Here is a 12,682-nt window from a genome sequence, read left to right on the forward strand (position 1 = left end):
ATACCCGCCGATTATTACGACTCCTAACCTGACCACTTTCAAGTATTTGGCACACCTGATCGTGCCATGTTTTCCATAGAAAACATATCGTTTTTCCCCTTGCATCCTTAAATCACAAAAAAAACAACCGTATGAAAACATAATTAAAATCACATACTTTGGTTATGTCCCATACGGTAACCTGAGATGGCCCAAGGTACGGGACATACAGTAAAACAATTCAATTGACAGTCACGTTTTTGAGAGTATATTATTCCTGAATAATAAGATATTTTTTGATAGCCAATATAATCAGTAAACAGATGCATGGAAATAAGTAGCAACAAATTGTTTACCTTAAATTCTAAAATTACCGGAGTGTTGCTTGAAAATTTTACTTTTGATGCACAAAAAAGTTTTTTTTTTAAATTTGAACAAAAATATTAGTAACCTCTCCGTGCCACAACTATAATGCAATGGCTAAATAACATTATAACGTTCTAATATTAAAAAAAAAAATGCGAATATTTACGTAGATAGCCGACGGGAACCGATTGACCAAGGCACGGGCCTGTCCAAAGTAGGGTCCTCTCCCCTACCATTTACATATTAAATTAAATTAAATCTTTTCATTAATTGATTCGTCGGTTACTTTGTGATAGTACCGATAAATTTTCAATTCAAGTTTTACTTGGTAAATACCACTACATATTTCGTAAAATCTATTGTGTCACTTGTTTCGATGCATTCCGCATAATTTTCAATTTATTTCTACTACCTAGTAGTCTAACATCACGTCGTTTCCCCGCAGGGGTAGGCAGAGAGGATGGAAAGCCACACACTTCTGTCCTGACATACACTCCTCGCCTCCTTCACACCCATACATCTAGTCATACATGCCCTCCGATTACGCAGACTTTTGACACCGCCAGATTTTAGGTTCTGATTGATCTGATCGTGTCAAGTCTTTTTCGGTCGTCCTCGTTCTGTTACCCTCTCACATTCGCCACATATATTTTCTTAGTCATTCTCTCGTTATCCATTCGCTCCACATGTCAATACCACCGCAAAGAACTCTTCCTAATCTTTTCAATTATTCCTTGTTCAGCCTTACATTCCTTTATTATATCTTCGTTTTTAATTCTGTCATACAATGATTTTCCACATATTCGTCTGAGGGAGCGCATTTCAACAGCGTTCACTCTGCTTTCATCCTTCCTTTGCCAGTTCCATGTTTCGCTTCCATACATTAGTGTCGGTACCAGCACACCGTTGTGAACTTTCAATTTGCGATAATTTTCAATTTGATTATTACTATAGCTATTTATTAATGGATAATGGAAGTGGGTAGATCTGAAATACATTACATCACTCGGCCACATAATCAAAAATAATTTTCTTTTTATATGTGCCCTCGGCACGGGAAAACTCAGTAAGGGAATATTGTTGTAATTTGTAATTTTGCCACTGACTCAAAAGTGTTTTTATATGTTGAAAATGAGAAGAAAAAAAATAACATGAAAGTAAAGAAACATCTATTTACTTTTAATTATTAAAACCCAAAATTGGTAAATCAATTAATTGATGAACTGGTGAATCTATGAATCAGTAAGAAAATGAACGGTTTAGGGTTAGTGATCGAGATTAGCTCAAAATTGGGATTCGGTAACTCACTTAATGTATGTGAACGGTTCATTAAGATCTGATCGTTTACGAACGACCAGGTCTTTTTATATCATTTGACATCGTGAAATAAGGTCAAATTTTGACCCTATTAAGTTGAGAAAAAATCGCATAAAAAACGAAGTTTACTGCCATCTATAATTGAAATGAACAAACCTCTCCGTTTGGAACAAAAAAACTGCAGTACAAAAGGTCGATATCGTGTCTCGGTCGGTAAAACAGGAATTCAATGTCATTTGCGAAATTTTAGTCATTATTTTGTCGGTGAGGTGACTGTCAAAAAGTGCCGTTGAGACTGCTGTGTTGTAAAAATCCTCGTTTTAGTGGGTTCGTGATGTGGTGTTTAGTCAAATAAACCATATAGATGAATAATGCCACTAATGACGAGAGTCTTGGCCCTCGTGGAAGTAGTCCTGAGGGTCCCCCCATTATTTGTTGTGGACGAGTTGTTGAAGTTCAGCCTGGGACTTCCAATGTCAAGTGTGGAACAGGAGTCTATTTTATTTTCCAACTCAACGCAAGATGAACACGTCGGAGTGCCTGAAGCCCTGTTTTACGATTCCAATTTCGTCAAGGGGCTGTTTTTCACCGTTTTCAAGTTTTTGTTATGTTGTTTCGGTACGTATCAAATACCTGTATTTTCATCTGTCACCTACATATTATTTTGTCGATAACCTCCGCTCACCTCTTCGTTATTTTTGTCATTATCTCCTGTTTATACCGCGATTGCGTGAACAGTGAAATTTGTACCTTGTTTTCCGTCCTAATCTGTTTATTTGTAACGCTAATATAAAATTAATCACAGTTTTCGACGCGCGCTACTCAGATATAAATTTGACATGTGCTACATTTTATTTTATTCTAATTTTCCTCCTCCACTCGTTTGAGAGTGATTTTGGCTCTTGCAAACAAAATACATTGTAATGATAATGCAAAAGAAATAAGAGGAGATAAAGAGAGGTGAAAAAAACTATAATAACTGAAATAAAAATAAAAAATCATATAATTTGTATTTGAAGGCCTAACTTTGTGATTTTCCATTTTTTAATTAAAATGTAAGTTTGTTTTAAAATCACAATAAATATTTTATTTTAACTTAATTATAATGTCTACCGGTTTCGTTTTTTTTTACCTAACGTCCAAGTGACTCTGAAATCTAGCTACGGCTTATGCAACACCGCTTATCATTACCCTACTCAGGCTTCAACTTTTTAAATTTTATTGCCTATGCCTACTCGTGAGTGGATTTACTATTATGTTTAAAGTTACTATAATTTCATGTAAATCATGAGTGAAAATTCTAGCTACCAGTTTCAAAGTTAACCGCTTCTTTATCAAGACTGAGATCTACCCATACTCCTTTGCCTAGCCGTCAAAATATTTAGAATTTTGTTAAGTAGATAGTGTTGTAGTATTAATTAATCTTGATAAAGAAGCGGTTAGCTTTGAAACCGGTACACATCCCGCAACCCCTTATATACGATTTTAAAGGAGTTACATGTGGTGGGGACAATATTATAAACAAAATATAAGTCCATGAACTGCGTCTCTTTGTTCTTCTCGCTTACATTTATGAATACTATTTTAAAACATAAATTATTCTGAAAAATACACAGATTTTGGCCGAAACAGCTTCTATATGATGCAGTGCCCTATGCACCATTGGGAACGGATAAGAGTTAGAGAGATGTTTTTATGATTTTAGACAATTATTTATTCGATTTCCCTATCATTCATCGTTCGCTTTGTGTAATACCACTTTAAAAAACGCTACTTCGTGACTACTGGTTCTAAAGAATAATTGTTCAATCCTTCAGTGACAAAGCTGAGTAGAGCTTGACTGCAAAATCGGCAATGCGGGTTCGATCAGTAATGTTTTCAGCCATTCCGGGTGGCCTGTTATAATGTACATTTTCTCAATTTAAAAAAATATTAATAAAATTTAAATATTTTTCTTCTTCAAATACGACAGAAATGCGATGCAGAAAACGATAGAAATACGATGAAATGTGATCTCTCAGAAGAATGTGTGACAAAACGATGTATGATAGATGAAATAGTGAAAAAAGGAAGGAATGCAAAGCTGACATAAGCATTATCGATAAAATTAAGAAAGGCGTGTTGAGATGATTTGGACATGAAGAACGTATGAGTGAGGAAAGAACGGTAAAACAAATTTATGAGGCAAATGTAATTGGAAAAAAGAGCAGAGGAAGACCGAGAAAAACATGGCACGATCAGGTATGCCAGATACTTGAAAGTGGTCAGGTTAAGAGTCATAATAATCGTCGGGTTTGTATGAGGAGATGCATGAATGTAGAAGGGGCGAAGAATGTTTGCAAAGACAGAGTGGTGTGGTGTTCTATTCACTCTGCCTACCCAGTGATGGTTAGTGAGTTTAGTTAGTCTTCAAATACATATTTACTGTAATTTTTCCTAGTAAGGACAGTATAGCCTTGATTCGTATTGATTTTATCTACTCAAACTTCACAACTTTAAATAACTAATAATATAAAAGAAAAAATTATAGAATAATCAATATATGTATTTATAATAATAATATAAATAAAACCCTTATCCGTACCCCAATGGTGCATAGGGCACTGCTTCATATAAACGCAGTGTTATCTTGATCGTTTACACATGAAGGAAAGGTGATCAGCCCTCCGCTTCAGGTACCAGTCCAGGGTAATATTGAATAAATATTACAGTGAAAAAATCACTTATATTTATTTTACACCCCCCTGGGAATCGAACCCGAGACCTCTAGAACGGTAGCCGAGCGTGCTGACCATTACACTACGGAGGCGGACAATGTATTTATAGCACTAACTTAACTTAACTTAACTAACGGCCGGGCCAGGAGTCGTAATAATCGTCGGGTATGTATGAGGAGATGAATGAATGTAAAAGAGGCAAAGAATGTTTGCAAAGACAATGTGGTGTGGCGTTCGATTCTCTCTGCCTACCCCTGCGGCGAAGCGGCGTGATGGTTAGTTAGTTAGCACTAACTTTGTAATTTTCCATTTGGTAACTTATAGTTTTTTATAACTAACTAAATGACTAACCATCATGCTGCTTCACGCAGAGGTAGGCAGAGATAATAGAACTCCATACCACTCTGTATTTGGAAACATTCTTCGCCTCTTCCGTATTCATGCATCTCCTCATATGTGCCTGCTGAGATTTCGACTTCTGACCCGGCAATTTGAAATTTTTATATCTTTTTATAACTCTGATTTTTTTTTAAAACTTTGTTTAAAATTTAGTCTTGCAGAAGAAGTGGTTTGCTTCGAAACCTGCCGACTTTATTATAAAGTATTTTAATATATATATGATAACATATATAGTCCTCCTCCGTGGCGTAATGGTCAGCGTGTTTGGCTACCGTGCTGGAGGTCCCGGGTTCGATTCCCAGGGGGGGTGAAAATAAATATTAGTGATTTTACACTCTAATATTTATTTAACATTACCCTGGACTGGTCCCTGAAGCCCAAGAGTGATCACCTTGCCTTCATGTAAGTAACGATCAAGATAACACTGCGTCAATACGATGCAGTGCCCTATGCACCATTGGGTGAGGATAAGGGTTAGAAGAAAAAGGAGAAGAGATATACAAAAAAATGTCTGCGTAATTGGAGGGCATGTAAGATTAGATGCATGGATGTGAAGGAAGCGGGGAGTGTATGTCAGGACAGAAGAGTGTGGCGTTCCATCCTCTCTTCTTACTCTTGCGGGAAAACGGCGTGATGGTAGTAATAGAAGTAGTAAGATATATATTCCATTTAGTCAAGCTGGAATAAAGAGTTATTATTATTATTATTATATACTGTATTTTACGGACTATAAGACGTACATTATCGATGAAATTAACACATTGTTGTCGGGCGGTTTTTCCATCAACCCCGACCCTAATTAGTATACTAATTAGGGTCGTATACTAATCAAAAGTAACCGCAAACCCAATTCCCATCTGTAGAATGTTTTTTAGCATCTCTCGCACTCTACCAAAAGTGAGCAAATAGAATGCTTATAAGCGTCTCCCACTCTTTACCAAAAGTATGTAAAAGACGCTTTTAAGCGTTTCCCGCAAACAATGTAATAAGAAAGGTTTCACGGTTTGGGCATGCGAATCAAACAAGAGGAAAACAGCAAAACAAATTATTTAATTTTTCATATTATTTTTTGACATCTCATTAAAGATGAAGAAGAATATGGAAGTCTAGGCATTTACGGGGCTGACGACTGTCAAAGACTGGTTTAAGTGATATAAGATATAAGAGTTTCTGATGTAAGAGATTTTGCTCAATAAAAAGCTTCTTTTTATCTCACCACTTTTTCTCACTTCTTTTTGTCTCTAAAGAAGTTCTAGTGATTCAAAAACAATGTTTCTGAATTGGTTCATATATAGAACTTTCAAGAATTTGAGTAGTGTGGTTGTCAATAATGGGTAGAACTGGTGAATATCTTTAAAAAAAAAAATTTTTTAAAACTATTTTACCCTTAAAATATTTAGGTAATTTATCATCAATAAAATTATACATAAAGATAAGCATATTATATATTAGTCTCTTTTTTCATGAGGCGAATGTGGTTGGTAATAGAAGCAGAGGAAACCGAGGAAAACTTGGCATGATTAAGTATTCAAACTGGTCCGATCAGGAGTCGGAATAATAGTAATAAAAGTTTTTTTATTTTTTTATTATTAGATTAAAACCAATTATTTTAGCTTTTCCACTTTTTTTTTATTTGACCAGCGACCGGGTTTCGTCGTTACCGACATCATCAGACTGGTCTGATGATGTCGGTACACACCTTTCGTAATTTTATCGATAATGCTTATCTCAGCTTTGCATTCCTTCCTTATTTTACTATTCGAACATCTATTATACATCGTTTTGTCGCACATTCTTCTGAGAGATCGCATTTCGTCCCTTGTTATTGCAAATGATAAATATTTACACCCCAACCAAAAAACTCGAAAAATCGTCATATATTTTATTGTAATAACAGCCGGACAGTGTCTGGATTCAATACTCCTTTACAACGAACGCAAAACTTCGGCAATGATTTCGCGGACCATATCGATATCTAGAATATGTCACTTCCTAACTATAATGGTGGGAACTAACCGGAGCATTTCATTGTAACGTAACGCCGTAATAACGCTTGCGGTAAGCATCAGCGAGCATCCGAAAGTAAGGATGGAGTGCTCGGCTCCCTGTACTGACTATACGAACGCTCGCATCGTAACGTGTTACCTTACGATGAAATGGCTCCGGTCAGCCCCTACCATAAAGCTATAATAATTACAATATTTCAGGCTTATGCATAATTGATGTCCGCCTCCGTAGTGTAATGGTCAGCACGCTCGGCTACCGTTCTGGAGGTCCCGGGTTCGATTCCCAAGGGGGGTAAAAATAAATATAAATGATTTTTTCACTGTAGTATTTATTCAATATTACCATGGACTGGTACCTGAAGCGGAGGGCTGATCACCTTTCCTTCATAAGTAAAACGATCATGATAACACTGCGTTTATATGACACAGTGCCCTATGCACCATTGGGGTGCGGATAAGGGTTTTATTATTATTATTATTATGCATAATTCCTTCTTTTATATGTTCATCCTTTTTTAATATACTTAACCCTTTCCACTCTGACCATTTTTTATCATAACTGATCAGCTACTCTGATCAAAAAAATGCGACGTTTTTCTACCATTAAAATAGATATTTTGGTTCCCTAATTTTGGGACACTCTGTCTGGCAATTCGTATGACCATGTTAATTAAGATTAACTGTATTTATCTGAAATATCTTTTGGTAAAATATACTTGAGTAGTAGAGAAATCAGTGATTAAATTAATACCTGCGCCGGGCCAGACATTGTGGCCCACGGAGCTGCCTACTAGAATCATACGGGCCAGAATGTCTGGCCTACAGAGTGGTAAGAGTTAAAAAGAGAAAACATATTATTTTATACAACATGTATCATTAGAATCCTCACTGTCCATCAAACCTCATCCCTTAGTTTTACCCTCTACCTCCTTCCCTAAACTCCATTTTCCTTTGCCTTCCTTATTATCATCAATTTGTAATTTATGTTATATTTTTAATGTTCAAGCACCCTCTGATTGCAAACAGCTATATAAGGTATCAAACGTTTTGATCAAATCACAAGTCGGTTTTTGGTTAGTTGGAAGATATAGCTTTTTAGCCAGTATAATAAGCCCGCCAATGTACTTTTCTGTACATGAAGTTTAAATAAATGAATAAAATAAAATCATAAAATGAGCAGAGGAAGGTCAGATCAGGTATGCCAAATACTTAAAAGTGATCAGGCTAACCTGTCGTAATAATCGGCGGGTATGTATGAGGAGATGCATTAACGTGGAAGAGGCGAATAATGTTTGCAAGACAGAGTGGCGTGGCATTCTATTCTCTGTGCCTACCCCTGCGGAGAAGCGGCGTGATGGTTAGTTAGTTAGTTAGTTAAAATCATATATTATGTACAAATTGGCTACGGCCGTTGTGTCGGTTTGTGGTCCCGTGGTTAGTGTTGCGGATTCTTAAGTCAGAGTTTCTCGGTTCGAACCCTCTACCGCAATTTGATACCTATTTCTATTATTGAGCCGCTTAGGCTCACAGAAATAGTATGAAATTGAAATATTTGTGTAAAACACAAATATTTATCTGTTATTTTTAAAAAAAGGAGAAAAATAAAATGAAATATTAATAATTCATTATCGTTACATTGTTTGTATTAGTATGCATTTATGGAGATAAAAATATAATGCCCTCTAGTAACTATCAGTATTTTTCTGTTAATATGGTCTCCAACCATAAATACAATATTCTAGTTGATAACTGTAGCTGTGCAAACTTCTCTCAACTCCGGGTCACTTATCTTGCATTTAAATATGATGTCAATTCTTTGTAAATTGTCTTTAAAGTATTCCACATTATTTTAGCAAAGATTAATTATTTTATGTATTAATTTTTAAATCAAACGCAGATTTTTTGAACCCACGTTCAAAAAAATTGTATTTTATTAACAAAAACACATAAAAAAATTAATGTTGTGACAGTTGTTTCGCCTAGTTATGGCATTTTCAAACGAATGTGAAGATCAAATGGACTGATGGTCCTTATGTAGCTATACAATTCTAAATGCCGCGCCAGTGAAACGAAGAATGTTTTGCTTAACGCATGGGTTGGTAACCTTTTGTTGTAAAAGGGCCAAATATTTTTCATGGGGATCAGTGCGGGCCGCACTTGCAGTAGGTATACATACAATATTTATGTACAAATATTTTAGTTTTAAAAATAAAACGCTAAGTGTATATTTTAACGACATTTATTGTATTTAATAAAATCAATGAGATTACCTTCGCTCCCTTTCTCGCTTCCTTTCACTCAATTGTGTATAATATCGTCCGTCATGTGCGTTGCGGCGAGAATCTCGCGGGCCGCACCAAGATGTCTCGCGGGCCGCATGCGGCCCGCGGGCCGCAGGTTGCCGACCCATGGCTTAACGAGTAAGATTCTGGAACGAATTATGCTCGTTATGAGAGGTTCCACTGTATATCTAGGGGTTCCGAAAATTAAGTAGTATGTTTGTCAATCATGGGTGAATGTTACACATGCGTAATGTGATCACTTAAACAAGCCTATGATGGTTGTAAACCCCGTAAATGACCAGACTTCAATATTCTTCTTCATCCATGTTGAGATGTCAAAAATGCATAAAATGACTCCGATAAGTCTGTGAACTAAATTTGTGAACAAGTATTTGGACACGCTCAAAATGTTGTAAATATTAATTTGTTTTTTTTTTCTATTTCAGGGTGTTTGATGGCGCTATGTATGTTTGTACTCCGAACGAAACACCTCATCCTCGTCTACATGTACCTGACATCTGTCGGAATAGTCTTCATGTCCTACTGGGCGAACGTGGCCACCATGAAGCAGATCATAGCGCTCTCCGCCACGTCGGCCAAGGGCGAGATGGCTCCTAGCATCCTGGAAGACGTCCTTAGCCTCAATCTGGACCGGATACTAGACCCCTCAGGACCCGGGCTTATAATAATCGAAAACTACGCCACGCAATTCTTGCTGGTTTCAATATTTAACGTTATCCAAATCGGGCCACAGCATAAAGTCTTGCAGTATATTTTGCCGTTGAGTTTTACGATGCCTTGCGTCGTCGGCGCTTTGCCTCTTCCCGTGGCTATGTTACAACACGCTCCCGTCTTTGCTGCCCTCATTCCACTAGCTGTCGTCAAGTTCGTCTTGTGGTCTTCGGCAAAGTCGATCATAGTCGTCTTATTTGTAGGCTACCAACATTGCCGCAACTTTGTGGATAATTTCGGAGTATCGGCGCTTGTGGAAACCGAGTGGGTCAGATTAAACGTCCCGTCCGTATTAAGAATGTTCTGGATTTTAAGGGTGATAGAACACACCGGGATTCTGGTCATGGACAACTTCGAGCTCTCAGACGAGAGTTGCAAGATCACGGCGCTGCTTGTGGTACAGACGCTGGCGTCCATGGCCAAGTCTCTTCTTATAAGCGGCTGCGAGACCATCACCGCCGTTCTCGGGATGACTTCGGTGATATCCTTCTTCTGCCACTACATCGGGAACTTTTTCCAGTGGATCTTGCTCACGGACGAAGAAGAAGACAAGAATATCGGAACGGTTTCGGCGATTCTCTTCTACATCCTCGCCTTGCAGACGGGCCTCACGTCTCTCAACCCGGAAAAGCGCTTTGTGCGGTTATGTAGAAACTTTTGCCTGCTGTTCACGGCTCTGTTGCATTTTGTGCACAACATAGTAAATCCGATCCTGATGTCTCTCAGCGCTTCTCACAATCCCAGCACGCATCGCCACGTTCGCGCGCTGGGCGTTTGCGCGTTCTTGGTGCTGTTCCCTCTCGCCCTGCTGACGTACTTGTGGTCCAACCACGCCCTATCCACGTGGCTGCTCGCCGTGAGCGCCTTCAGCGTGGAAGTCATCATAAAAGTAATGGTGACTCTGATGATCTACTCACTGTTTTTGATCGACGCGTACAGGACCAACTTCTGGGAAAAGCTAGACGATTACGTCTATTATATCCGAGCTTTTGGCAACACGATAGAATTCTGTTTCGGCATATTCTTGTTCTTCAACGGAGCCTGGATTCTGCTGTTCGAATCGGGCGGCGCTATCCGGGCGTTGATGATGTGCGTACACGCGTACTTTAACATATGGTGCGAGGCTAGGGCGGGGTGGTCGGTGTTCATGAAGCGACGCACGGCCGTCAACAAGATCAACTCTCTTCCGGAGGCGTCTGTTGACGAATTGCACCGATTGGACGACGTGTGCGCCATCTGCTACCAAGAGATGAACGCGGCGAAGATAACGAAGTGCAATCACTTCTTCCACGGGGTCTGTTTGAGAAAGTGGCTGTACGTGCAGGACCGATGTCCGCTGTGCCACGAGATTCTCTACAAAGTTGACGGAGACAAGGACGAGGAGTCCGGCTCTGAGGAGGCGGAGCATCCCCGCGCGCAGGAGGCAGATCTCCACAACGCGAGATGATCACACGCGGTGAGGATTGCTCCTGACCTAGCGCGAGATTAATATATAAAATTGTGATGGGTATAATTTATTCAATAGATCGTAACATACATTCATCCCTTTTTAAACAATTTAAATAGATTTTCTTATTCCATCGGCTGTGTATGCGCTGCACTGTCTTCATGACCCTCCACATTTCTGGTAACTAAAATTAATTAATATTATACAGGTATAAAACACTTATTGAAGATGTTATACTTAGTTTGATCAATTTAACCTGTTTAGAGAGTTCGAAACGAAGGTGGAAATAACTGATAGTCAGAAAATGCAAAATTTAGATTATTTATTATTATTATTATCATTAAATTTCCCGGATACATGGCTAATCACTATAAAAAAAATAGAAGCTCCCGCCAAATTTGCGTAGGTTAGTTATCTTCTTGCAAATCTCACAAATTCTGCGAGGGAAGATCCGTTTAGCTATCAGAAAAGTGGAAATAAGTCATAGACTAGAAATTGCATAATAACACTTTTTGTGGATATACTAGTTAACAATTTCAAAGATTTAAAGCTGCCTTTTACAAGTTTGAGTTTTACCACGTGATCATGTTTTGCAGGCGTCAATTTGCAGACGAATGAGTGAGTTTATGGGGGTTGTATGTGTGAAAGCAGCAAACGGCTTCAATACACGCATGCTTGCTACAACCATGGTATCCCCGAAGGCGTATATGCTTTGATTATTGCAAATACCTTTGTATAAACATAATTTTGTTGAATATTGTTTAGTTTGCCTTTTTTTATTAAATGAAAAAAATCTTTAGTGGCTTCATATGTACATATAAAATTTACCCTTTTGACAGACGCTTAACCTTTCCTGCCCGGTGATATGTATTTACTACAATTCAACTCTGATAATGAGAATATTGATAAAAAATGTAATAGATATGGGCTCAGAACTTTTGTATTCCTCCGTAATACAATTACGTATTACATAAAAGTATTAAAATGTAAAGTTATTAATGTGCAGCGATGGAAATTAATAATTTTTGAGAAAAATGGGGATAGAATCACCAATATAAAAACATTTCCCAGTGTGTGCGTGCGTGCCGTGCTTTGCGTACATGCCGACGTGGCTTCATACTGTTTCCGCCGATCTCCTTTTAGCAAGTCGTCCTTCGTGGTGGTTGTGTCGCTACGCCTGATATGGCGGCTACTTGCAATGTTTTTTTTTATCGTTTACAGATACTTACTGGAGCTAACATTACAAAATTATTACATTTGTGTCGCCTACTTTCAAAATCCGCCAGATCCATGTAAGTCGATTTTACAAAAAATGCAAAATTCTCCGGGTAACATTTATGTTTGAAAGATTTGTTTATCTTTAGATAAAACATTTTGAAATAGAGAATTTTCCCATTTTTTTAAAAAATTATTCAATATTTAAAAAAAAACACAAAA

At 37.8% G+C, this 12,682-nt stretch overlaps 1 protein-coding gene across 1 annotated transcript; it reads left to right on the top strand.

The window, feature by feature from the left end:
• Positions 1 to 1,922: 1,922 nt before the first annotated feature.
• On the top strand, positions 1,923 to 12,682 carry Trc8 (TRC8 ring finger protein). Its single transcript, XM_088268139.1, has 2 exons — positions 1,923 to 2,280; positions 9,513 to 12,682. The coding sequence occupies exons 1-2, from the start codon at positions 2,034 to 2,036 to the stop codon at positions 11,243 to 11,245; spliced, it is 1,980 nt and encodes a 659-aa protein (XP_088124265.1). The 5' UTR covers positions 1,923 to 2,033; the 3' UTR covers positions 11,246 to 12,682.

This window comes from Brachycentrus maculatus, unplaced genomic scaffold (genome assembly GCF_059751285.1).
Source record: "Brachycentrus maculatus isolate JH-2025_06_01 unplaced genomic scaffold, ASM5975128v1 h1tg000313l, whole genome shotgun sequence".
NCBI classification, from domain to species: Eukaryota; Metazoa; Arthropoda; class Insecta; order Trichoptera; family Brachycentridae; genus Brachycentrus; species Brachycentrus maculatus.

What these genes read in the sequence shown, in the direction of transcription:
- Trc8 (XM_088268139.1), top strand. Translation starts at nt 2,034, where the DNA reads ATGCCACTAATGACGAGAGTCTTGGCCCTCGTGGAAGTAGTCCTGAGG. An exon ending in GTTTTTGTTATGTTGTTTCG is followed by an intron (nt 2,281 to 9,512) that starts GTACGTATCAAA and finishes TTTCTATTTCAG; the next exon opens with GGTGTTTGATGGCGCTATGT.